Raw genomic sequence first — 23,117 nt, forward strand, 5'->3', positions numbered from 1 at the left:
GGAACTGTGGGAGGAGCCATCCTCCAATGCATTTTTCTTTAGTCAAGTGTGTGAGATTTATCCTCACGTGTCGAGCCAAACACACTTTCTGGCACGTGAGAGGAAGGAAAGACGTGCTGCTAGTAACCTATTAAATTCAATACCTTCACTCTGAGGGCACCACTAGTTTGAGAGATCATTAAAACAGTATCTGGCTGTCATTCAAAGCACATTTCTTTAAACCATAAGCACAGGGTGCGGGTCGACATCACAAAATTTGCAAAAAGCAGATTTGTAAAATATTTTCTGGATGTCTTAGAAATGTATTTGGAATACAACAGTATGAGCTTTTTGTGTAGGAATGATTGAGTGTCCCGGTCTGGAAGGAATTCAGCAAGTTTGGCATCTCAAAAGTTCTCTCAATGTTTCAGAAAATCTCTGAATTTTTCAGTTAATGAAGAGAGAAATGAGTGCAGTAGAAAGGATGCTCAGCTCACGGTGACATGAAGGTAGAGACAACAGGCCGATGGGTTAGTGACAGCAGAACAACATTAGAATGAGTATTTGCAGTTGCCGTTTGAATTAATATAGATGGATCACAAGTCCAGTTCTTCATATAGCTGACCTTTTTTATAGTATTTTAAAGTTGGCTGCATATTTGAGGTGTCAGGACAAAAGAAGGGAAAAATATGAATTGCATTAAACAGAATTACTGCTTTGTCACCACATATTTTCACAGCAGACAGCAAGTGTTTCCTGTTGATATTTTCATTCGTCCACGACAGAGAAAAGGTTATTAAAATGTTATTTCTTGTGACATGTTTTGGAAGAAAGTCTTTCTGCAGTTTCTGCCAAATGTCTAAAATTAGGTACAGTATAAGCAGCTGTCCAAATTGTCCCATTTTCTTATAGAGAATCAACATTTGACATATCAGCAGAACATTCCTGTATCCTGTTGTTCATTGAAATGCATTTATTGATATTTAACTGTATACAGAAAGAAAACACATTTACAGTATGTGCAGCATTAATATCTCTTAGAATGCAACAAAGTGTTTATTGATAAATGTCAATTAGTCAAGAACATGTCCGGGGCAAAAAAAACCCATTAAATGACAAATTATATTTTGTCTGGAAAATGTCCTGTTCTCATGCCTCATTAATTATGAATATTACAATTCAATAATAAAAATCATCTTCAAATACTAAAAAAGGCAAATCTGAGAATGATCATTTGCTGTAGGATAATTACTGTTCAAAACATATAAAAATGGGAAGAAAACATATTGGATTGAACTTGAAAATGTATTATTCATAAATATTAATCAATAATTTTCTGTTGAATTTGGGGTGATATGAGACCCAGTCAAGTTTACAGGATATTCACCTTTATGGAAAAATAGTAACAAACTATCAACCATATGATGTAGAAGCCTTGTTTCTAATGATGTTTTATGTTATTTCATATCAAATATGAAAAAAAAACATGATCATTATCGTGAATTTATTTGGCCACGATAACTATGTGGTGAAAATGTGATATTTTGACAGCCCTGGTGTGAACGACTATTAAAATGGGAGAGAGGAGAGTGACTGATGTCTTGACACTTTGTTGTGTTGCCCAGTGTTAGCACTTTTTCCACATATAATGAAGCTTTTATCCTAAAAATGTCTACTTTTTTTGGTGTGAATAATGAAAAGAAATGAAGTAGAAAATAATATTTTTGCAGATGGTGCAAAGAGCACATTTAATGTCTCTCGCCTCAGAACTCATGTCTGTGATACATGTCGGGATCACAGTATTTTGTGACGACCACACGGTTGGCAAACTGGAGTCCTTGTCAGTGCCTTCATGGCCTTCTGGAATTCTGCAGCAGACACGTACTTCACGAAAATCTGCAACAGAGAGAAACTACAGATTAAAAAAGGATATATGGTCGGCTTGAAACCAACTAGACAGCAGTTTATAAGATGTGTTTACCTCACAACAAATATTCTGCCATTGTTTACACACCCTGATGTCATTCCAAACCCACATCTCAAATCAAACAAATATACACACACAAACACACTAAATATAAATAAAACACATTTTCTCTCATCTCTCCCGCTATAGTGACTGACCTTGCCACAGTCCGGCACCTCAACACCATCAACAGGCCTCGGGATCTCAATAGGCCGCATGGTGCCGTACTTGCAGCACTCCTCAGGGATGTCCTCCAGGATCTCCTCATAGTCGTCATCATCCAGAAGCTCTTCCGGCATGACCATGTTCAGCAGCCACAACACCTCCGTAGGCAAACATCTGCAGGCCTGGGACCTGAAGCGTGACCGGGGTCTCTACAACAGCGGCCTAAACAGAGAAGAAGCACTGCACCTGATATCTTAAAACATCTGAAGTTATGTAACTATGCCATTATGGCAAGACCATTAGTGACAAGGACTGTTGTTTCAGCACCACTCTGTAGTTAAGATGCATGCTGAAGGACGGGCACTTACAGGATTGCCATTCTTGGCGCCCACACTTGCCCGCTGGACGATGAGCTTTTTATCGCCGAGCTGCATTCCATTTAAACCAGCCACCGCCTAAATGCAACAGCACAGTGAATATCTAAAAACTATTTCATAAAACATCCAGTTTTCAATAGATTCTCATTTCTGCAATACTTATTACAATTAATATTACAAATTAAGAATATTATCCTTTATGATTTCGACTCAGTTAATGTTGTGTGATGTTATTCGTGCATTACCTAAAAATGATAAATGTATGGGTTATAAGATGTTGGGTTCCTCTGATATTTGAATACTGACCTGGGGTGCGTTTACCAAAAGCATCGTTAGCCAACTATGGTCGCAAGTTCCGTCGTTTCAACATAGTTCAACGATTTAAGTGTTTCCCAAAACCATCATTCCAACGATCAATCACAAGCAGCATCGCAAAGTTGCGTGGTTGGAACTACAGGTCCAGAGCTGTGGTTAGAAGCATCGTTCCTTATTATTATGACATGTAGACTAAAGCTCAGTTTATACTCGTGCGTAGGACCTACACCGTAGCCTACGCAGAGTCGCGTACCCTGCGCCGTAGCCTGACGCGCACCTCTCCAAAAATGTAACAACGCGTCAACTCAAGGTGGTCTACGTGGACCGCAAGCGCTGTGATTGGTCTGTTTGAACCCCTCCCTCAGGTAAAAAAACTCTGCGATAGCGTCATGTTTACTTAAATGCATTTCCGAATGAATTATTTAAGTAAATAGTTTGTTCTTCTGTATTTAACATCTCACGCTGCAACAAAAGTGACTGTTTACTTGCCGCTATCACTGCTAATGCTTCTCAAACGAGCTGCTTCTATTCGGCTCTTGTCTTGGTTACACAAGCAACACGTGCGTGGACATTGGCACCTAGTGGTCATGGCCTGTTGACGCGGACAACGACGCAGAAGTATAAATTAAAACCGACACATAGTCTACGGCGTAGGTCCAACGCACTGCAACAAAACCGCTGCATCTCGCTTATGAAATATGATGTATATAGTCAGTATGGATTAAATCTTCAGCAAATGTAAAACTGTGATATTGATCTTGTAATTATTGGACCTATGGTATGTTTATTAAGTATATACTGTATATTAATGTTTCATGTACTAGTGTAGTTTCATCTAGTTTCCCCCCTTAAAGCCGGCTCACACCAAGGACGATAATAACTATAAAGATACCTAACCTGATCATCCTTGATGTAATATGGTAGACCTCCGATGAAGAGTTTATGAGGGGAGTCTGGCACTTCTGTAGACACAACATCTGAAAAACAAAGACGTTACACAAGCTCACACTCACATGCTATCAAATATAATAAACACAAACACAAAAGAAGATATTTTGAAATTTCAAAAGGGGTCACTGTTGTTTACTCAGTTGTAATATGATTGAAACTAGGTAAAAAACCAACAGAACATTGACCTGGAACATGAAAAGCGGGTTGCTCAGAGATGCCTGGCAGAGGACGGTAGTCATGAGGACGTCTGATCTTCAGCAACTGTCCTTGAAAGATGATGCCGTCAAAAACCATGGCTTGAGTGTTTTCATCCACAGAGCGAAACTGAGAAAGAAGGAATACTTCAGAGGAATCCAGTCTCACGATGAAAAAGTTGCAAAAAAATGCAGTTTTTAAATGTTTTTTTCTCATGAGAATGAATATTCAATGCAAATATGAGATAATTTAATACATTGAAATTCCATTTCTATGAAAGGATTTACAGGGACAAAAATGGATACTTGGAGACAGAAATTTTAACTTCTGGGTTTTTCAGTTGCATACAGACATATGTAATTGTTGGTTGACGTAATGGTTGGTTGATGGTGGTATATGTCCCACCTCTCCTGCACTGTGATTGGATGGCTTAGTAAAAGATAACAAAGTTCCAAAGTTGAACATTTTTCAGCTCTTGGTGACCGGACAAAAACATCTTTGTTCGAAAGTATGTGTGTTTTTGGTGAATTAAACCCCTTTGCATTTCTACGGCAATGCTCTACCAATAAACTAAAGGAACACAATTGGTGTTTTCCTTTAAAGCTTTTAATTTTTTTCAATTACACTTTGTAGCAAAATTCTGTTTATTTAACACAATAATGCACTGGCTTTGAAATTTTTGAATGACAATATGATCGCAGGGTAGTGATGTGACATTTGAACCGAGGCTTCGGAGCTTGTGTCGAGCAAAAATGGGCATGCCAGATGAAGCCTCGATTCGAAGCTTGTGTTGTTAAAGGAGAAATCACGGGACCATCATGACAAACGAAGCTTCACTTTCTGCTCAGTCAAGTGCGCTTTTCGCTTTGCGTGTCAGAACGTTCGAAGCCCAGAGCTTTTTTTAATTAATCTAAATTTCATCTGCTGGTTGCTTCATCTGACGGAGATTCTTACAGAAGCGTCTGCTATATGTTTTATTAACCAACAGATGGCACTGTTTTCGACACTCTCGAAGCTTTGAATCTTATCTCGAAACAGGGGAAAAGTCCGGTGCTTCATTTGAGGCTTCATTTCCCATCATTATCGCAGGATCTATTTGTCACGATCGGTGTCAAGATGAAGAACCCAAGAGCAGGCGGCAGGTACAAAAACTCAAACTTTATTTAACCAAACAAAAGACCCACGATGGGGTAAAACGAGAACTGAACAAATATGAACTCGAAAACAAAGACTTCCCACTAGGGGGCAAAACCAAGAGAAAACAGGATTAACTAAATTTGACACTTTTCAGGAACACAGACAAGACTAGGGGCACTTGAATCAGGACACGAGGTAAGTATGGTCAAGACTAAGCAAACAACCAAACAAAACGAAACAGCACAGGACAGCAAACACAAGGGCACTAAATAGGGGAGCTAACAAGGGATAATTACACTAGGCAGGTGGAAGGGATAATTACAGGCGGGAAGCTAGACGAGGAAACACCAGTCCAGTGTATTACACCCTGCATGGCTTTGTACTGCATTGGAGTGATGTGCTCAAAGCCTGGAGGAGGAACATCTCAATATTTGACACCTTTTTCTTTCTTGATCGGCGTGGAGAATAGCTGAGAAAATAAATAAAAACGAGAACATGACGAAAGTGCCAACAATGTTATTAAAAGATCAGTGTAGTAGACATGTGCTTCACATTTTAAAGTTGAACAGGAAGCACACATCAGTCACCTGTGTTTTTAATGATCTCTAGAGCCACTCCTGCGATGGTCTCAACTATGGCTGCGCTTGCCTCGGCTGCGACTGCTTCTGTCTCTGCTCCAGCTGCGGCATTTCTTCTTGTGATTCTTTCTTCTTACAGCGCTTTCATTCTCTCTGCAGGACCGATATTGAAGAGAATTTTACTTAACACTATATATCATTCTTTTAATGCAGATGCCACAGTAAGTGTTCTAGGTGGTTGCAGTTGTAGTGACTGCTGTGACATTCTGGTCTGTAAATACAGTATTTCTCAGATTCCTTCATCAACATCAAACCAGTTTTCGGCCAACGACCCGGCATCAGTATGGACTGGTCTGAAGAACATCACCAAGTACAAGACACCACCCCCACAGTCTGTGGAGAATCAACAACTGGCTGATGATCTGAATGTGTTTTACTGCTGATTTGAAAAGACCAGACTCACACTCCACACCCACTCTGATCTGCATTTCACACATTCACCCACCCCCCGTGCAACCCCCCCTCCTGCCTCCCCCACCGTTCTACCTGCATTTAAGATATGTGTAGAGGATGTGAACCGGGTCTTCAAGAAGAAGAAGACCAAGTAAGCTCCACGGGACTTTAATAAGAAGAAGACCAAGAAAGCTCCAGGCCCAGACGATGTTTCACCTGCCTGTTTAAAAGTCTGTGCTAAGCAACTGGCCCCAATGTTCACACAGATCTTCAACAGATCTCTGGAGCTGTGCGAAGTTCCCCACTGCTTCAAACGCTCTACTATCATTCCGGTCCCCAAAAAATCCAAAATCACTGGACTTAACGACTATAGACCTGTCGCTCTCACGTCTGTGGTTATGAAGTCATTTGAGAGACTGGTCCTGGCCTACCTGAAGGACATCACTGGACCCTTGCTGGATCCTCTTCAGTTTGCCTACAGAGCAAACAGGTCTGTTGATGATGCAGTCAACATGGGGCTGCATTATGTTCTTCAACACCTTGATAGACCTGGGAATTACGCAAGGATCTTATTTGTGGACTTCAGTTCAGCCTTTAATACCATCATGCCTGACCTTCTCTCAGACAAACTGACCCAGCTCTCCGTGCCCACCCCAATCTGTCAATGGATCAATAACTTCCTAACAGACAGGCAGCTGTTATGATCCGGGTCTCTCGGGGCATGTGTCCTGCGGGGGGGGGTGTACTTTGTTTTGTCGAACACTTGGAGTGCCGTTTGACAGCTCTCCACGTGTCCGGTGTCTGCGTCATCTGCCCCGCCCTCGTGTTTCCCTGTCGGGCTTTCCTCACTCACTGGTATTAGTACTCTCCCCTGCTCTCTTATTTACCCCACACATGTAGCCAATCCTTAGTTTGCAGATTTCCCTATTTATTCCCTCTTGTCCTCTTGTCTATTGTCAGCTCGTTGTATTTGTTTCAGACCTGCCTGACGAACAGTGTCTAAGTCTTGTCATAGTTATTGCTCCAGTCTTAGTCATAGTCATAGTTATTCCTCAGTTTTTTCAGTCATAGTCCTAGTATTCTGTCTTGGTCCTAGTTCCTTAGTTTTCTCTTTTGTTTTGCTCCAGTGCCTTGGTTTTCTACACTTCCTCATTGTTTTGCCCCTCAGTCTTCACTGGAGCCCCGGACCTCTCTGCAACACACTTCCAGACTTCTCTACCCTCGGGACGGTACCCGGCAGCACTGAGCTCTCATCGGGTTTGGACCAACCATACATCTCACTCTTCTCCGGCAGAGGTGCGTCTCTCCTGTGGATACCGCCGGGCTGAGCCGGTTCCCCGCAGACTCTCGCGGCTCCCAGAGGACCGAGTGGGACTAGAAGGAATCTTGTGCTTACTGGACTGTGCTGCTGGTGCCTGGAAACTGATTTCTCCCTATTTTCCCTGTATTTAATATAGTGTTGTCACGATACTGGAATTTCTAACTTCAATTCAATACCTAAAAAAATATCGATATTCAATACCATTTTCGATACCACGGGGAATAAACTGCCATAGCAATAAGGCCCTAATAAGCAATAGCAATATAGACCTTTTTAAATTTTATTTGAAGTTAAATTGAACAAGACTAGACAATGAGGTATATATTATTACATTATTTATTAATTGTTAATCTAATGTTAATTTTACGAATACATTTACTATTTAAAATCAAAGTTGTATTTGTCAGTATTAATGGACCAGACCCTGTTGAAAAAACCAGCCCATGCTGGTTTGGTATGTTTTGATGCTGGTTTGCTGGTTTGTGCTGGTTTAAACTGTTCATATGCTGATTTAAGATGGTTCTTAGCTGGTTTAAGATCAAACCAGCATCGATCAAAACATACCTTACCCAGCATATACTGGATTTTTCAACAAGGGAGCTTACATAAATAGTTGTATTTTTTAACTAAAATTTAAAAGAGATTAATAAATACTTGAACAAATGTATTGCTCATTCATTGTTCGTTAATGTTAGTTAATAGCCTACATTTTTATTTGGCTACATTGGCTTTTATTCACATAGGCCCATACTGTAATCATTGATCAGCACACATATAGACAGAAACGCAAACTTAAACGCAAGAAGTGTTGCAGAGACTCCGCACTGGACATCTTTCTAACATTAACAACTTTTAACCGGAGCGAATGAGACGAGTGGATGAAATCATTGATGAGCGCACATAAAGACAGAAACGCGTGCATTAAACATGAGAACTGTTGCGGAGACTCTGTACTAACATAAACAACATATAACCAGGGCGAATAAAACGAGTGGATAAAATTATTGATCAGCGCACATACATGGATCGCTATGGTAAACACGGGAAGCGTAACGAGCGTGCACCACGCCAGATGTGTTACTGAGACTGGCCATCTTTTCTAACATAAACACGATTTAACTGCCACAAACGAGTCAAGTACTGTATGTGAGAGGAGGCGGGGCTCTGTTGTTATGCGTTCACGTGCAGTGTGTGTTAACTCACTGTCGGAAAAGAGAAAGAGAGCGGGAACGCGCAGCTGATATCGATACGTGGGACATGGGTATTGGAACCGTTTCAGATTCTTCAGTATCGATACTTATCGAAATATCGATATTTTTGACAACACTAATTTAATAAATTTCTCATTACCTGCAATTGAATCCCCGTCTCCTCTCTGACAGTCATGACTCATGACAGAACGAGCTGACCAATCTGGGGATTCAGCAGGGATGGACCACCTCCGTTTTGGCTCCCTACGCCAACAGGGAGCCGCTATCGGACAGCAGACATCTCGGATGAATTCGACTGCACAGGATGTAGAGATACTCGCTGGTCAGGTCGCAGGCCTTCTTAACCAGGTCACAGAACTACAACGAGAGGTCGCCGTCAGCCGTTCTGCTGCCAACTCCTCTCCACGAGCGCTTACCCTCAAGCCGGAGCCACACGTCAATAGTCCTCCCCCCTATGATGGGAATCCCAATGCCTGCCGGCCTTTTTTGTCTCAATGTGCTCTGGTTTTTTCCCTCCAGCCTCGCCGCTACGCTACTGAGGAAGCAAGGGTGGCGTACGTACTCACACTCTTAACTGGCCACGCCCGCGAGTGGGGCATGGCAGTGTGGGAAGCCCAGGCCCCTTGCTGTCTCTCGTTCACGGCTTTTCGGGCAGAGATGACAAGACTTTTTGATCGCTCGGCTCGAGAGGATCAAGCAGCTTCCCAGCTCTCCCGCCTGACCCAAGGCAGGAACTCTATCACCGACTACTCAATCCGTTTCCAAACATTAGCAGCCGCCTTCAACTGGAATGCGGAGGCTTATCACGCTCGCTTCCTGGAAGGGCTAAGCCCCCACATCGCAGATGAGATCGCCACTCTCGACCCTCCACGAGATCTAGAAGCCTTAACCAACCTCTGTCTCCGGATTGAAAACCGGTTAAGTAACCGGAGCAAACGTCGTCCTTCACCGTGATCCTGGCGAGCCTGAGACACCACCCGGGAAGTCAACAATCCCCTAACCATGTCTACGACCGGCACCGATGTAGAGCCCATGCAGCTGGGACGTTCCCAACTGTCTCCGCAACAGAAGCAGCAACGTTTACTGCAAGGACTTTGTTTTTACTGTGGTAAGCCGGACCATCAAGTCTCCCAGTGTGCGGTAAAAGCTCACGCCCATCCGTAGTACGGAGAGTCCGGGTGGGCGCCTGTTCTGTAACCTCTCCTCATTTTCGCACCCAACTACGGTTCCAACTCACCTGTTCCGGTCACAGTCACTCCGGCAAAGCCCTCCTCGATTCCGGTGCGGAGGGAAACTTCATCGACGAGACAACCGCCCGCTGATGGAGGATTCCTGCCATTCCACTCTCTCAGCCCATCGAGGTCATGACGCTAGCGGGACAACCTTTCTCTACCATAACTCATGTCACCCCTCACGTAAGACTTCACCTTTCTGGTAATCATTGTGAGAGTATTGCGCTGTACATCCTCGATTCCCCCAATACTCCCATCATATTAGCGCATCTGTGGTTGTCACAGCATAATCCTCACATTGATTTGATTGTACCACGGCCTTCGTACCGTGTTCTGCAAGTCGCGGGCCACCTCTCTACCCCCGCATCGCCCCTACGACTGTGCCATAGACCTCCTCCCAGGCACTTCTCCGTCCAAGGGTCGACTTTATTCCCTGTCTAGTCCTGAAAGAGAGGCCATGGACAAATATATCAATGAATCTTTCCAAGCTGGGCTCATTCGTCACTCCTCCTCACCAGCCGGGGCAGGTTTCTTCTTCATACAGAAGAAGGATGGCTCCCTGCGTACCTGTATTGACTATCGAGGCTTGAATGAGATTACGGTAAAGAACAAATACCCCTTACCACTCATGTCAACGGCCTTCGAACTCCTGCAGGGAGCCCGGGTCTTTACCAAGCTAGACCTCCGCAACGCCTACCACCTGGTCCATATCCATGAGGGGGACGAGTGGAAGACAGCCTTTAACACACCTACGGGACATTATGAGTATTTGGTTCTCCCATTTGGTTTGACCAATGCCCCGGCTGTTTTCCAGGGCCTCATTATCGCCGTGTTGAGTGACATGATCAACTGATTTGTCTTTGTTTATCTGGATGACATTCTGATTTTTTCCCCCTCTCCAGGAACATTCCCGACACGTGCGTGAGGTTCTTCAGCAATTGTTAGAGAATCAACTATTCATCAAGGCGGAGAAGTGCGAATTCCACGCCGATACAGTTTCATTCCTTGGCCATGTCATCTCCCCCAGGGGAATTGAACCTGATTTGTCTAAGATCAAAGCCGTCGCCGAGTGGCCCAGTCCCGACTTTCGCAAAACTCTTCAGCGATTCGCCAATTTTTATCGGCGATTCATCCGGGGTTTCGGCCAGATGGCCGCTCCGCTCACAGCGTTAACCTCCACCAAGGTTTTGTTCAGGTGGAATCCCCAAGCTCAGGTAGCCTTTGACAATCTCAAGTCCCGTTTTGTCTCTGCTCCTGTGCTTTGTTTTCCAGATCCTGAACGACAGTTCATTGTCGAAGTTGATGCTTCAGAGGTTGGGATAGAGCTTACGGCCGAAGCCATCCTTCCCAAAGGGGTGGTGGTCGGGGCTGTCTCCTGGGCCCTCGAACGGCAAGTAGAGGAGGCCGGACGAGGGAAGCAAGTACCGAGAAAGTGTCCTGCGGGCAGGTTGTTCATGCCGGTTGCGCTGCGTCCTGAAGTCCTTCGGTGAGGTCACTCGTCCAAGTTTTTCGGCCATCCAGGGGTACGGGGAACCATGGCGTCCGTACGTCAGCGGTTTTGGTGGCCTTCATTGGCCACAGATGTTGGACAGATCGTGTTGGCTTGCCCGGTTTGTGCTCAATGTAAGCCCTCCCACCGCCCACCTGCCGGTCTGCTTCGTCCCTTTCCCATCCCCTCCCGCCCTTGGTCAAACATCGCCTTGGATTTTGTCACTGGCCTTCCTCCCTCTGGCGGCAACACCGTTATCCTCATGGTGGTAGACCGCTTCTCCAAGGTGGCTCATTTTGTTCCCCTAGCCAAACTGCCCTCCGCCCGGGAGACCTCCCAACTGTTGGTGGACCATGTCTTTCGTCTCCATGGGTTGCCGGTCGACGTTGTGTCCGATAGGGGTCCTCAGTTCACCTCCCGGTTCTGGAAAGAGTTCTGTAGACAGATCGGGGCCTCAGCGAGTCTGTCTTCAGGTATTCACCCTCAGACCAATGGGCAGTGCGAGCGAGCCAACCAGGATCTCGGACGTAAGCTCCGCTGTCTAACATCTCACGACCTCTGCTCTTGGAGCCAGCAGCTCTCCTGGGTCGAGTATGCCCACAACTCCCTCCCGGTTTCCTCGTCAGGTATGTCTCCATTTGAGTGTTCAGTTGGTTATCAACCTCCTCTGTTTCCCTCCCAGGAACCCGAAGCTGCGGTCCCCTCTGCTCTGGCCTTTGTCCGGTGCTGTCGCCGCACCTGGACGAGAGCCAGAGGGGTTTTGGCCCGAACCTCTCAGAGAACCAAAGCAGCGGCCAATCGTCACCGGGTCTCTCCTCCGCCCTATGTTTGTGGTCAGCGGGTATGGCTTTCCACCAAGGACCTGCCTCTCCGGATGCCCTCTCGGAAGTTGGCCCCCAGGTTCATTGGGCCGTTCCGCATCACAAAGGTGGTTAATCCGGTGGCCGTCCGGCTCAAGCTCTCTCCTAATCTTGGTCGAGTTCACCCTGTTTTTCATGTTTCAAGGGTTAAACAAGCTATCACGTCCCATCTCAACCCTGCCAGCAGTCGCCCCGCCTCCCCCGCGGTTGGTGGACGGGTCTCCGGCGTATACCGTCAGGAAACTTCTTGACGTTCGTCGCCGTGGCAGGGACTTCCAGTACTTAGTGGACTGGGAGGGTTATGGCACAGAGGATAGGTGCTGGGTCCCGTCTCGCGACATTCTGGATAGGTCGTTGGTCATGGACTTCCACCGGAGGCGAGGTGAGTCCCCTCCCTAAGCGCTCAGGGGCGCTGTTGGGGAGGGGGTACTGTTATGATCCGGGTCTCTCGGAGCATGTGTCCTGCCATTTGACAGCTCTCCACGTGTCCGGTGTCTGCGTCATCTGCCCCGCCCTCGTGTTTCCCTGTCGGGCTTTCCTCACTCAATGGTTTTCATCACTCACACCTGTAGCTCCTTCTCCGATTAGTACTCTCCCCTGCTCTCTTATTTAACCCACACCTGTAGCCAATCCTTAGTTTGCAGATTTCCCTATTTATTCCCTCTTGTCCTCTTGTCTAGTGTCAGCTCGTTGTGTTTGTTTCAGACCTGCCTGACGAACAGTGTCTAAGTCTTGTCATAGTTATTGCTCCAGTCTTAGTCATAGTCATAATTATTCCCCAGTTTTTTCAGTCATAGTCCTAGTTTTCTGTCTTGGTCCTAGTTCCTTAGTTTTCTCTTTGTTTTGCTCCAGTGCCTTGGTTTTCTACACTTCCTCATTGTTTTGCACCTCAGTCTTCGCTGGCGCCCCGGACCTCTCTGCAACACACTTCCAGACTTCTCTCCCCTCGGGACGGTACCCGGCAGCACTGAGCTCTCATCGGGTTTGGACCAACCATACATCTCACTCTTCTCCGGCAGAGAGAAACCTCCGGGGCGGAGGTGCATCTCTCCCGTGGATACAGCAGGGCTGAGTCGGTTCCCCGCAGACTCTCGCGGCTCCCAGAGGACCGAGTGGGACTAGAAGGAATCTTGTGCTTACTGGACTGTGCTGCTGGTGCCTGGAAACTGATTTCTCCCTATTTTCCCTGTATTTAATAAAGTTCTCATTACCTGCAATTGAATCCCCGTCTCCTCTCTGACAGTCATGACAGGCAGCAACTAGTGAAGCTGGGTAAACTCACATCCGGGACTCACTCAGTCAGCACTGGTGCCCCTCAGGGATGCGTGCTCTCCCCACTGCTCTTCTCCCTGTATACAAACTATTGCACTGCAAAAGTCTCCTCTATCAAGCTCCTGAAATCTGCAGATGACACTACCATCATCGGCCTCATCCACAATGGAGACGAGTCTGCCTACAGACAGGAAGTTGCAGAGCTGGCTGTCTGGTGCAATCACAACAACCTGGAGCTCAACACGCTCAAACAGTGGAGATGATCGTGGACTTCAGAAGAACCTCCCCTGCACTCCCCCCACTCACCATCATGAACAACACTGTGGCTGCAGTAGAGTCATTCAGGTTCCTGGGCACTACCATCTCTCAGGACCTGAAGTGGGACACGCACATAGACTCCATCGCTAAAAAAGCCCTGCAGAGGTTCGCTGGTCCCTTCGCCAGCTTAGGAAATTCAACATGCCACAGGAGCTGCTCACACAGTTCTACTCGGCCATCATCGAGTCTGTCCTGTGCTCATCCATAACTGTCTGGTTTGGTTCAGCTACTAAATCAGACATTAAGAGACTAGAACGAACAGTCAGGACTGCTGAGAGGATTATTGGTTCCCCCCGCCCAACCTCCAAGATCATTTCACCTCCAGAAAGAGAAAAAGGGCTAAGAAAATCATTTTGGACCCCACTGACCCAGCTCACTCCCTCTTCCAACTGTTGCCATCTGGCCGGTGCTACAGAGCACTGACCACCAGAACAGCCAGACACAAGAACAGTTTTTTTCCCGCAGGCTATACTCAGCCTGAACAATTAAAAGCTCTTACTACCCACTGTCCATCACATTGCACACTTGCACATTGCATCTGGAAACTGTACATTGTAAGAAACAATAGGTTAAACCTGTAAATAACACATCTGTAAACTCTTAAAAAAAGGTATATGTTGTTTTTTGTCTATATTTCTTCACTTTTTGTATATAGTGCATTATTGTTTGTATTTAATTCAAATTTTTTCTATATTAATGTATATTTGCACTATGTTTGCACCATGTGTACACTTTCTTCTGCACTAAGCTCCTGCCGCCAAGTCAAATTCCTTGTGTGTGTAAACATACCTGGTAATAAAGCTCATTCTGATCAATATAAGCCTATGACAGACAATGTTTTTTAAACATGATGTCAATTGCACAAAAGGTTAGGTATAAGATGCTGGTACTAGGGATATGAGGATATATCAAAATACAACATATCACTGTAAGTATATGTTAATTATATTTTTGTTTTTATGTTATTTCATGTTTGATTCTTCTGAATTTACATGAAGAAAGTTATATAAAAAATATACTGAAAAATGTTTTGGAAATCTGTTGAATTTTTCATTTTACATTTTGTTCAAAATATTGTGATACTGTCGTGTTGGTAATGGTAAAATGGTACACCATTTTGTGTATGGCATTAAATTATGATCTGAATGTATTGTTAATAAATTAAATAAATACATTAGTCTAATATCAGTGTTAAATATTATAAATGCAGTATGTGCTATATGTTGAAAATTGTAGTGATGACTGACATATGGTAACAGTATAAATTAATATAATTTCTATCTTTGATATATATACTGTATATTTAAATATAATACATTATTAATAGTAGTATTGCAGACTGGCCTGTGGAAGCAAATTTCGACTTTTTTATTCAATGAATTTTGTATGTGGTTAGAAACAAATGTTTTCAATGCTATGGTAAATTGTTGCCCACTGTTCATGTTGGTTCATGCATGTTTGTGATCGGTCGAACAGACAGGCAGGTTAAATGCATCAGACAGACACACAGTGAAATCTGTACAGACTCAACACATCAGCACATGAATAACGAGATGTCGTTACCTTGTTTGTTTTCGCTCAGCTGTTTCTCGAACTCTTCGAAATCGGACATGATCTGATGAACTCGGATGCAAACCGCGCATATGAGCCTACACATATAAAACACTAACTGCACTGAAAATGTTATCGTGTAAACTGACACTGTCAGACCTCTGCTGTTCATCTGTTTACATACAGCTGTTGCGATTTCACCATGCGCAGAAAATCATGTCAAAGAAAAGACTGCTGCAGGTCGGCGTAGTGGGCGTGGGCGTGGCCGTGGCCAGGGGGCGGTAACACATGGCATGAAGGTGATTTCTAAATGGCCGAGAATGCTGTCGATTGTATTTAGTAGGCGGACTCACTTTGCAATTGGTTCATAATTTATGAGCAGGAAGTAACAACTTTTTGTAGTTGGCGAATTACACAGACTAGTGGTGGCGATACTTTAAATTTTGGTATCGATCCGATTCCAAGTAAATGCAGGGCCAGTATTGCCGATATCGATACCGATACCAACACTTTTTACTTTTAGAAGCATTCACTTGAATTTACAAAATCGGACAACGCAACTTTATTATTAAGAGCTCCACAAATGCAAGAATAATATTATTACATTTTATTATTTAATACAGTCAGTAAGCCTAGGCCTATATTTCATATATTTTACCTCTGTTATTATTACTTTATGTCCTGTATTCAAATAAATAATTTTAGTGGTTTGATTATGAGAACTAAAATCCACTGTGTGGATACGTTGATCATCAAAAATGTAAATATATGAATAACAATGAGTATGGTAAGGAGGTGAATTCTCCTACTTTAATATTAGCTCAGGCAGTCCCAAACCAGAATCTATTTGAGATATCATCCAAAATCATTTGTTTTCAGATTTATTGGTAAATGCAAACCTATAGTACTGCAAAACCTAGGGCCTACATCTTAAATTTTACCTAACCCAAACCCATCTATCAGTCTAATAATTCAGGTTTTTGTTGTCTAGTAATAAATTCCCCTAAAGAATATTCATGTTGTCTGTTCCTGGGGATCCCTTCAATCCAGTTAGAAAATGTGTTTGCTTCATTCTGTGTCTGTTCAAAGACTTGACTCTTTTATAGTTTTCCATCAGTTTCTCAAGCTGCTATGACAAACGGCCACTGCAGCTGTGTGCTATTAAAAGCTCTCAAACCCCACAGTATTGCCCATGGCTTCTGTTCAGAGCTGTGCTCAATGACACTGGAGGAGATTTCAACCGTTGTTCCTTAATCTTCACAAACAGACCAGCAGAGGTGCATGATTATGTATGTGGTAAGTCAAAGAACAATCCAAGTTTGTAACAGATATGCTTGTGATAGAGAGCATTAGTTGTGCCGACCGATCAGGCGCTTTTTGATCTTTTGTGTTTGAGACCTCACTGTTGTTTATAGTAACTGAAAAAGACTTAAAAAAGACTGACAACAGTTGTTAGTAAGGCATATCTCTTCTCGTGTGGTTATTCGGTCAGTTCTGCAGTAGTCTAAACTTAGGTTGGGCATTTTTAAGTCTAGTCTAGAATATATTTAGAGCTGTGTAAATGAAGTTAAAATATCAATGCAAATGTTTTCGAACAGACTTTGGCTAATGTAGTTTGTAAATTTTATATTTTTTGATAGTGTTCAATATAACTATGTATGCATTTAAAATGTATTTAAACACCTAACATTTATAAAAGTTAGAATAATATAAATTAATTGTTATTTACGTAAAAAATATTATTTCACAATGCAAAAAAAATCTGACATAGTTACACCAAATGACATTTAATGGTCAGATTTGTAAAATAATTATTTAAGGTAACAAATGCACTACAGTGTAGTTCTATTATAAACGACGATGACAAAGATCCAACTACTTGTGCACTGTATTTCTGACCGTTTCCTAAAATAGTTTTTGAAACCGGAGCGATTATTCCTTGATAACGTGTCAAGTGGTTGATGATCTATTTTAATTCATGTTTATTCATCACACTGCATACAGTATTTTGTTTAATTCCATTCACATTATGGCAAATAGTAGGTCAACCAAGTACAGTATTCTTTAAATACAGAAACGATCATGCTCAGTACATGCAATACTGCATAAAATGTATGGAATGTGGCCCTCTCGACCTCGAATTAAATACATCTGCCATAAATAGTAAGCATGTGTGTAGTGTGCTCTTCTGTGTTTCTTCTTGATTAATTACTTGGTACTAATGTCTTTTTTATGGTATTGTTTAATGTTTTTTTTGTTTAGAAATTATATTAATGTGTTTATTTTTTATTTCAGGTCTAGTTAAACGCAGGCCTCCAAAACTCTTTAACTATGGCTATAAGTGACATTATGGTGAGACATGTTTTTAAACTTGAAGTATAATGTTGAGAAATTTAGCACTGGCATTGTTCTTCTGTTTTTCTTTCAGGGGCTGGATGTGAGCACAGTTTGGCTTGTGCTCGCAGCGGTGCTGATCACAGCTGCTGTATTTCCTCTCTACCGTCTGATGCTTCGGCATTTAGCCAAGACAACTGTGAGGAATAAAGTGGTGCTGATCACTGACTCGCTGTCAGCACTTGGAAATGGTACTGCTGGTTTCTCAGCAACAGTGTCGGCCCTGCGGTGTCTTTCATACACATTGTATTTGCTTGTGTTGTAATTTAAGAAGGTGTTTTTTTATAAAGTGTCCCACTAAACTTCAGAAATTTCACACAGGCCCTTAAACACTATTCATTTATATAATATAATATTGCAGTGGTTGAGAGTTAGCATATGTGTCCAACTCTAATTAAATTTAGATCTTTTATAATGATGTCACTTCCTGGTGGATGCTATTACTAGGTTTAATGCAAAAGAATAACAAGATGGAAAAAGTAAAATAATAGCAGTTATAGAACAATATTTTTAGGAAAAAAGTTGTTTAAAACATTATTTTTTAATGTTGTCATTTTCAGCACATAACATTTTATTTTTAATATATATTAACATTGTAAGGGAAGAAAAACAACTTTCTTTGAAAATATTTTTTTGTATTTCATAATGTAACATGCAAATATGCAATATAGTAAAAATTATAAAGATGAAATGCAACTTTTTAAACCACGCATGTTGTGATTATTTTAGAATTTGCGAAACTCTTCCACAGCGGTGGAGCCAGACTGATCCTCTGTGGAAATAGCCTGGAGAGGTTAGAGACTTTAGCTGAGCAGCTGACAGATGAATCAGATCCAACAACTGTAAGTTCACAATGATCAAAAATTGTGCTTATATAACAAGCCTAACGTGCAATGAATAGCAAAAGTTTGGAGCTAGCAAAATTCAGTTACAAAAGTGTATTATTATTACTCTTTATGTCATTCCAACTCTATACTATATCTTTCTTTTGTTAAGAATAACAAATATTTAGCAGAATGTGTTTTAGTGTTTATACAATGAAAGTGAATGGGGACACTATTCTCCTTTATTCAATGTAAAAGGGCAGCTTGAACATTCTGCGAGATAACTTCTTTAATGTTCAACATTACATTAGAGAGAAAGTCATGCAGTTTGGTGAATTGCAGAAGTTTTGTGTGAACTAATCGTATATTGTGTTTAATATGAGGGTTACTCATTTTACTCTTCAGACATTTCCACCTAAACTGGTGGAGCTAGACTTCAGTGATATGGAAAGTGTTCCCGAGGTGATCTCTGAAATCCTGGAGTGTTATGGCTGTCTGGATATTCTGATCTTTAACAGCAGCATGAAGGTTAAAGCTCCCGTACAGTGTCTGTCTCTAGAGATGGACAGAACTGTCATGGATGTAAACTACTTTGGGCCCATCACATTGGCTAAGGGTAAAATCCAAACATTAACAGTGGCTGTCAACAAAAAATCTAAAATACAAAAATGTTTTTTCAAACTCTATTTTATATTGTCACAGGTGTTCTCCCATCGCTGATCTCCAGGAGGACAGGTCACATTCTTCTAGTCAACAGCATTCAGGGGAAGCTGACCGTGCCCTTCCGTGCCACCTGTGAGTTTTAAAGGAACACTTCACCAAAATTACAATTAAGTTCCCATTTACGCATGTCATTTAAAACACGTTAATCTGACACGTAAAACAAGTTAATTTCAAAGAATCTTTACTCAGCTGTTTTATCATGTGAATTATTCCTCAAAAGTTTATAAAAACGAATCTTTCTCTAATTGTGTCAATCTTGTAAGGCTATCGGGAGATGTATGAAATGTCTTGCTTTGTTCAGATGCCGCCTCTAAGCACGCAGTTCAGGCATTTTTTGACTGTCTGCGGGCTGAAGTTCAACAGTATGGTATCATTGTGAGCACTGTCAATCACACATTCATAAACACTCCCACCACAGAGGATGAGGCTAAATCCACAGGCACAAGTGAGTCAACGACTGTTAATAATGCTCATATATGTATTTATTTATATATAATGCCTGATGATAAACTGTTACTCAACCCAGAGGTCAAGGAAAAACACATTTTGTGACATGGGAACATATGATATTTACTGTATTAACCTACCTTGGAACATAAACTTTTGCTGTATGTTTGTAATTCTGTTTCCTAGTTTTGTGCCAGTACTCAAGAATTAATGGAAAAAAAAGATGGACATAATGATGTAAAGGTGATCATAACCTGTTTGTATATGTTTTCTCCTCTATAATCCTCTGGACTATGAATTTTGGTTGGAAATTACAGCCTTTACTAAACAGAAATCTCTTGGTGTGAATCCGGAGGAGATGGCAAGTGAACTTCTGAATACTTTGAGCAGTAAGAAGAAGGAGATTTTAATGGCCCGCTTCATCTCCAAAGCAGCGATCTACACCAGATCTCTCTTCCCTAACCTCTTCTTTGCCATCATGGCAGCAGGAGTCAAGACCACCACAGCTGAGGAGATGTCAGAAGATTGAAAGGTCACTTTAATGTGTTGTTGCGCCGCAGTTCTTAAATTACAAGAGTCAGATTTGCTTCACATTTAAATTGTTGATATTTAATGAATTGCTGATTTTGTTTGTGAATCTTGATCTGTTTTTGAAGCAACTGGTTGGCAGCAGATATAGTCCATGCGGTTTTAAAGAAGTATGAAGTAGATGAATACACTAAACGACTTCTTTGTTTATACATGAAAAATAAGATTCCAGGACATCTTAAAAAATACATTTTCAGATTGTCTTTCATGCCTGATAGAATATGAGGATCTCCTAGAGATGACTATTGTCTGTAATAGCCTGTTTGTAGGCCTATGCAATTTAATTTTAACTCATCAAAATGAACAAAAATGTAAATATGGCAATTATGTTGTGACTAAAACGTGTACAAAATAAATCAAAACTATTTGAAACTATGATTTTTCATCATTTTCAGTAAAGTTTGCAGAAACGTCCTCTTGTCATTGTAATAAGCCTATTCTTGAGGTCCCACAATGAGTTGCTTTTTAAACTGTATTGAAGGAGTTCACATCGATTCTATTGACTAATTTATCTACATTATTTTGTCAACGTCATCAATAAAAAAATATATATATTGAGCGCATTATGGAAGAAGTTGTACTTTTTGGGTGAACAGGTGGAAAATCAGTTTCGCAGCGCCCTCTTCTGTCACTGTTCAGCATCGCCGAGTGACGTCACACGAACATGGCGCGCTACATATTGTCACAAAAGTGTGTGTTTAGGTTCATTCAAGGATATAACAGCAGTCAGCGATTCACCCAAAACCATGTTTGTGCATTTACTAACGACTCCATTCCACATGTGATACACGACAGACAAAATCAGCGTTTCACTGTCGCCTGTGATTCAGAAGGTAAGAAATAATAACACTAATGTCAACCTGTCTGTCTAGTGCACCACAAGTAGACTAGTTACCTACCTAGACAGCATTTTGATCATCAAAGTTTAGCCGTCTCCTGACTGCACTACGGTGCTACAAAATGTTGTCTATTTAGGCATCTCATCATGCGGTTTTGAGTGACAGCTTTATGTCTATGTGTTATTTAATAATAGACAAATCAGTGTTGAAATACACCTCCAGGGGTGACGGACAGGTGGAGCTGATATCTACAGAAGTTCCTGAATCACACAGGGGTAAAGGTGTAGCAGCACACCTGGCCAAGGTGAATAAAGTTCACTTTATCATCTTAAACACTATTGTGTAACTGAATGCCAGTGATGAACTAGTTTATTTCCTTCAGGCTGCTCTGGACTTTGTCATTGAAGAAGATCTGAAAGCAAGAATATCCTGCTGGTACATCAGAAAATATGTGGATGAAAATCCACATCTTGGATACCAGGCTTACATTAAAGACTGATGCCACAAATAAACCCGAAACACCTCGACAGATTCTACCTCAATGTCATCAAACTACCAAACATGATGTCCCGAGGGCATTTGTGCAATATTTGCTTTTAGTGAGGGTAATATTAAACCATCCAAATAAAAGTAGTATGTTAGACAAATGCATGGTGCTAAACCTGGTTAAAGTATTTATTTATTTGAAAAAAGGCTAACAATAACGTATCAAGAATATTTCAGCATGGGCTTTATTCTTGTGCACAAAATATGCACAGAAAACAAAACACTCGATGAATATTGAATATGAATATTTTGTTAATCCTGTGTGGTTTCAGTCATTCCAACACGTGTTTGTATGTGTTATGTGTCATTTTTGCCAAGCCTCATTAAATTCTTCTCAAGCTTTACATCGCACTCCAAACACAACTAAGCATTTACATCAGTTTCAACATCTAGTGGGACCTAAATAACAGAAACCACTAGTGAAATTTTCTTATTTGATATTTTATTACAAAAATAAATCATTAGAAGAATAGTTTGACTAAAAACGGAGGAAGTGATACTGTTGCCGAAATAGTGGGTTTTGTGATGAGGCCTGGCAGACTGCCCCAGTTCCAGAGGTGTTGAATAGAGGTTCAGAAGCATGCCAATGAAATCTTAATAAAGACTTGCTAAACCTTTTTATTATGGACCTATGTCTATTATGAAATGGTCTCTGTCTCCATAGATGAAAGCAGTGAATTCTGTCATGTAGCATTATAGGATTTGTACTGTATGGTCCACACATCCACATTTATTTATTTTGTGTATCGCTTATACAATTTAGGAGGGGACTGAATAGTTCATGTAATGACTCTTGTTAACTGCCTATACAGTATGTTTGTTAAAACATTCTAAAAAAGTTACTTTATGCATTGTGTCAGATACTGAGTTTTAGATCCTTACTAACTACCTGAATCACTCCCACACCCAACTGTATGGAAGCCCGTTTCAGCCACGTGATAAAAAAATCAGGCTCTAAAAAGTCATAATTATGAGATAAAAAGTCATAATTATGAGATAAAAAGTCGACTTTTTATCTCATAATTATGACTTTTTATCTCATAATTTTGACTTTTTATCTCATAATTTTGACTTTTTATCTCATAATTATGACTTTTAATCTCATAATTTCGATTTTGTATCTCATAATTATGACTTTTTAGAGCCTGATTTTTTTTATCACGTGGCGGAATTGGGCTTCCATACTACTGTCTTCAAGAGAGAACATGAATCTACTCTTATGTAAGAATCTTTTAATTGATGTTTGTGAACTAATGATTAGGTCAACTCCTATTTATCTACTGGAATTACACAGAAAAATGAGACATACTAGGACATCAGGGAAAGTGACGCAAAGATCATGAAACAAACAAGTTTCAATTGCTCTTCAAATATAAGTACATAGTC

The 23,117-nt window shown here is 41.7% G+C and overlaps 2 protein-coding genes and 1 pseudogene across 2 annotated transcripts; 2 read left to right on the plus strand and 1 right to left on the minus strand.

Annotated features, from left to right (window-relative positions):
- Nucleotides 1-1,037: 1,037 nt before the first annotated feature.
- Nucleotides 1,038-15,564, minus strand: LOC130561755 (splicing factor U2AF 65 kDa subunit-like; annotated as a pseudogene).
- A 958-nt stretch (nucleotides 15,565-16,522) lies between these two features.
- On the plus strand, nucleotides 16,523-20,703 carry dhrs7ca (dehydrogenase/reductase (SDR family) member 7Ca). Its single transcript, XM_057346523.1, has 8 exons — nucleotides 16,523-16,666; nucleotides 17,666-17,722; nucleotides 17,799-17,955; nucleotides 18,494-18,606; nucleotides 18,994-19,204; nucleotides 19,291-19,383; nucleotides 19,613-19,756; nucleotides 20,076-20,703. Exons 2-8 carry the CDS (start codon nucleotides 17,702-17,704, stop codon nucleotides 20,285-20,287), a joined length of 951 nt encoding a protein of 316 aa, XP_057202506.1. The 5' UTR covers nucleotides 16,523-16,666; nucleotides 17,666-17,701; the 3' UTR covers nucleotides 20,288-20,703.
- Nucleotides 20,704-21,006: 303 nt separating this feature from the next.
- On the plus strand, nucleotides 21,007-22,336 carry im:6904045 (protein NATD1). Its single transcript, XM_057346922.1, has 3 exons — nucleotides 21,007-21,179; nucleotides 21,380-21,489; nucleotides 21,568-22,336. The coding sequence occupies exons 1-3, from the start codon at nucleotides 21,011-21,013 to the stop codon at nucleotides 21,682-21,684; spliced, it is 396 nt and encodes a 131-aa protein (XP_057202905.1). The 5' UTR covers nucleotides 21,007-21,010; the 3' UTR covers nucleotides 21,685-22,336.
- The last annotated feature ends 781 nt before the right edge of the window (nucleotides 22,337-23,117 follow it).

The sequence above is a fragment of the Triplophysa rosa genome, linkage group LG11 (genome assembly GCF_024868665.1).
Source record: "Triplophysa rosa linkage group LG11, Trosa_1v2, whole genome shotgun sequence".
Classification (NCBI taxonomy): Eukaryota; Metazoa; Chordata; class Actinopteri; order Cypriniformes; family Nemacheilidae; genus Triplophysa; species Triplophysa rosa.

Coding starts and splice junctions, on each gene's coding strand:
- im:6904045 (XM_057346922.1), top strand. CDS start 21,011: ATGGCGCGCTACATATTGTCACAAAAGTGTGTGTTTAGGTTCATTCAA. Junction 21,180..21,379: donor TGTCGCCTGTGATTCAGAAG/GTAAGAAATAAT, acceptor ATTTAATAATAG/ACAAATCAGTGTTGAAATAC. Junction 21,490..21,567: donor TAGCAGCACACCTGGCCAAG/GTGAATAAAGTT, acceptor TATTTCCTTCAG/GCTGCTCTGGACTTTGTCAT.
- dhrs7ca (XM_057346523.1), top strand. CDS start 17,702: ATGGCTATAAGTGACATTATG. Junction 17,723..17,798: donor TGGCTATAAGTGACATTATG/GTGAGACATGTT, acceptor TTTTTCTTTCAG/GGGCTGGATGTGAGCACAGT. Junction 18,607..18,993: donor ATGAATCAGATCCAACAACT/GTAAGTTCACAA, acceptor TTTACTCTTCAG/ACATTTCCACCTAAACTGGT.